We start from the raw sequence: 2231 nt of genomic DNA, 5'->3' as shown, positions 1-2231 counted from the left end.
TTTCACTCTGTCTCACTATCAATCAAAAAATTAATTCCTTACCATGTTCTAGTCACTATTTCAAGCTCTACTTTCTTGGTTTTGTAATAAATTATACTAGCCTACTGCTTTGATATAGTATTTGGTGAATAATAAACTCTCCCAACAGTTTCAATGATAACTCTCCAGGAATTTTGTTTTTAGCAACCTTAACTACCAAATCTAATTCCTCACCAATGAAAGCTCACTCTTATATCTTTCTTTTCTTACCCATGATATATAGTTTCAAAAAGGTCGTTGAATATACAGGCTTTAAAAATGAGTATATTTAATTTACTCCTCAATTTAAAATGCTTGTGTTTGCTATAAGGTCCTTGAGCTGTCTTTATCCCATGGAGTCAATTATAAGTCCGTTTATATGTGTGTGCATGTATTACCCCACCCATTTATTTTTTCCCAGTTAGAATATTTGTTCTTCACTTACTTATAATTTCAGAATCATAATAAATATGGGTTTAGTAACCACCTACATACCAGTAGGAGATTACTGTGTAATAATTCCTTCAATAATGGAATGTTTTGACATATTCACATAGGAGAACACATCGTTAATATAATCATTTTAGAAATGCAATATTTTGGTGTCTAATAATTTCTTGATGGTTTCTTTAACATCTTTGTTCCTTAGGCTATATATCAGGGGATTAAGCATAGGGATTACAACTGTACAAAAAACAGTGCCCATTCTGATTATAAGCCATGAGTTTTTGGAACTGGGCACACAATAAAGGAAAAGAATGGTCCCATAGAAGATTGTTACAGCTGTGAGGTGGGAGGCACAGGTGGAAAAAGCTTTATGCCTCCCACTGGCTGAACGCATTTTCAAAACAGTCACAAAAATAAAAAGATAAGAAGTGAGCACAATAATAAGGGTGAAAAATGTATTAAAATTAGCAAGGATGAATAAGATTATTTGTGTAACATGCTTATCGGAGAAGGAGGCAGAAAGGATAGCAGAATATTCACATAGAAAATTATTAATGATATTGGTCCCACAAAATGACAAAACAAGCAGAGTGTAGGTGAATATAAGAGAAGAAATTATACCCCATGTATATGCCCCAGAAATCAGCAGAGCACAACGTTTCTGGGACATGGCAACTGTATACAGCAGGGGGTTACAAATGGCCACAAAGCGGTCATAAGCCATCACTGCTAGCAGGAAGGTTTCCATCACCAAACAGGTAGCAGCAAAAGAAAACTGTGCAATGCAGCCTTCAAAGGAGATGCTTCTGTCTTCCGCAACTAAGATGTCTAAGAGTTTGGGTGTAATTATAGTGGAGTAACTGAAATCCACAAAGGACAGGTGACTGAGGAAAAAGTACATTGGAGTATGCAGTTTGGGGTTGATCCTAATGATCACAATCATGCCCAAGTTTCCCACCACAGTCACTACATAGATGATGAGGAACAGCAGAAAGAGGGGAACCTGGAGCTTTGGATAATCAGAGAATCCCAAGAGAATGAAGATAACCGAATCACTCTGATTTTGCTCTGCAGTCACCATGCTTCCTATTAGAGAGAATTTTAGTCATTGAATAAAACATGTCAGAGATGGAAGAAATTTTTATGACTTTATACTCCAACTTATAAGAAAAAAAAGTTATTCCTCCTTTAATATACTTGACAATTTACCACCTAATATTTTATTAATGACCTTTATGGAGAAGAAATTTCTTGAGGGAGCTCATTCTACTAGAATAATTCTAATTAGAATATTATTTCAAATGACAACAAACCTGCATTTTCCTATTGTGTACCTTTTGGGGAAAAATCATTCTGCATTATCATAAAGTTTCTGAAAATATACATATGGCCAAGTCACTCCTATGATATAAACTCCAATAATTCCCTTTTTTTCCCTAAAGACATCCAGAACCTAACTTTCATTTACCTTTCCATTTTCATACATTATCCCTCATTAAGCATTCCATTGTTCAATTAAATTGGCCTCTTTGTTCTTCCTCAAAAAGCACTATTGGTTTTTTGTTTGTTTCTTTGTTTCTTTGTTTTTTCTCCTATCATTTCCAGCCTTGGACCATTTTCAGAACGTACTCTCTCCTCAAGTATGTATCTTAGAATTTAATTTCCTTTAAGCTTCAGGATTTTATTTGTGTCCATTCATGATTGACTTCCCTAAAGCTATAAATATCTTGACCTAAAAAAATATCTTGTATTTAAATATAGCTGTA

General features: G+C 34.4%; 1 protein-coding gene across 1 annotated transcript; it reads right to left on the bottom strand.

The window, feature by feature from the left end:
- Window positions 1-601: 601 nt before the first annotated feature.
- LOC123251611 (olfactory receptor 5D13-like) lies at window positions 602-1546 on the bottom strand. The gene has a single exon (XM_044680916.1). It carries the CDS (start codon window positions 1544-1546, stop codon window positions 602-604), a length of 945 nt encoding a protein of 314 aa, XP_044536851.1.
- Window positions 1547-2231: the final 685 nt, after the last annotated feature.

Source organism: Gracilinanus agilis, chromosome 6 (genome assembly GCF_016433145.1).
Source record: "Gracilinanus agilis isolate LMUSP501 chromosome 6, AgileGrace, whole genome shotgun sequence".
NCBI lineage: Eukaryota > Metazoa > Chordata > Mammalia > Didelphimorphia > Didelphidae > Gracilinanus > Gracilinanus agilis.
The sequence above is the reverse complement of the archived record's forward strand: the minus strand, read 5'-3'. Positions and strand labels throughout refer to the sequence as shown.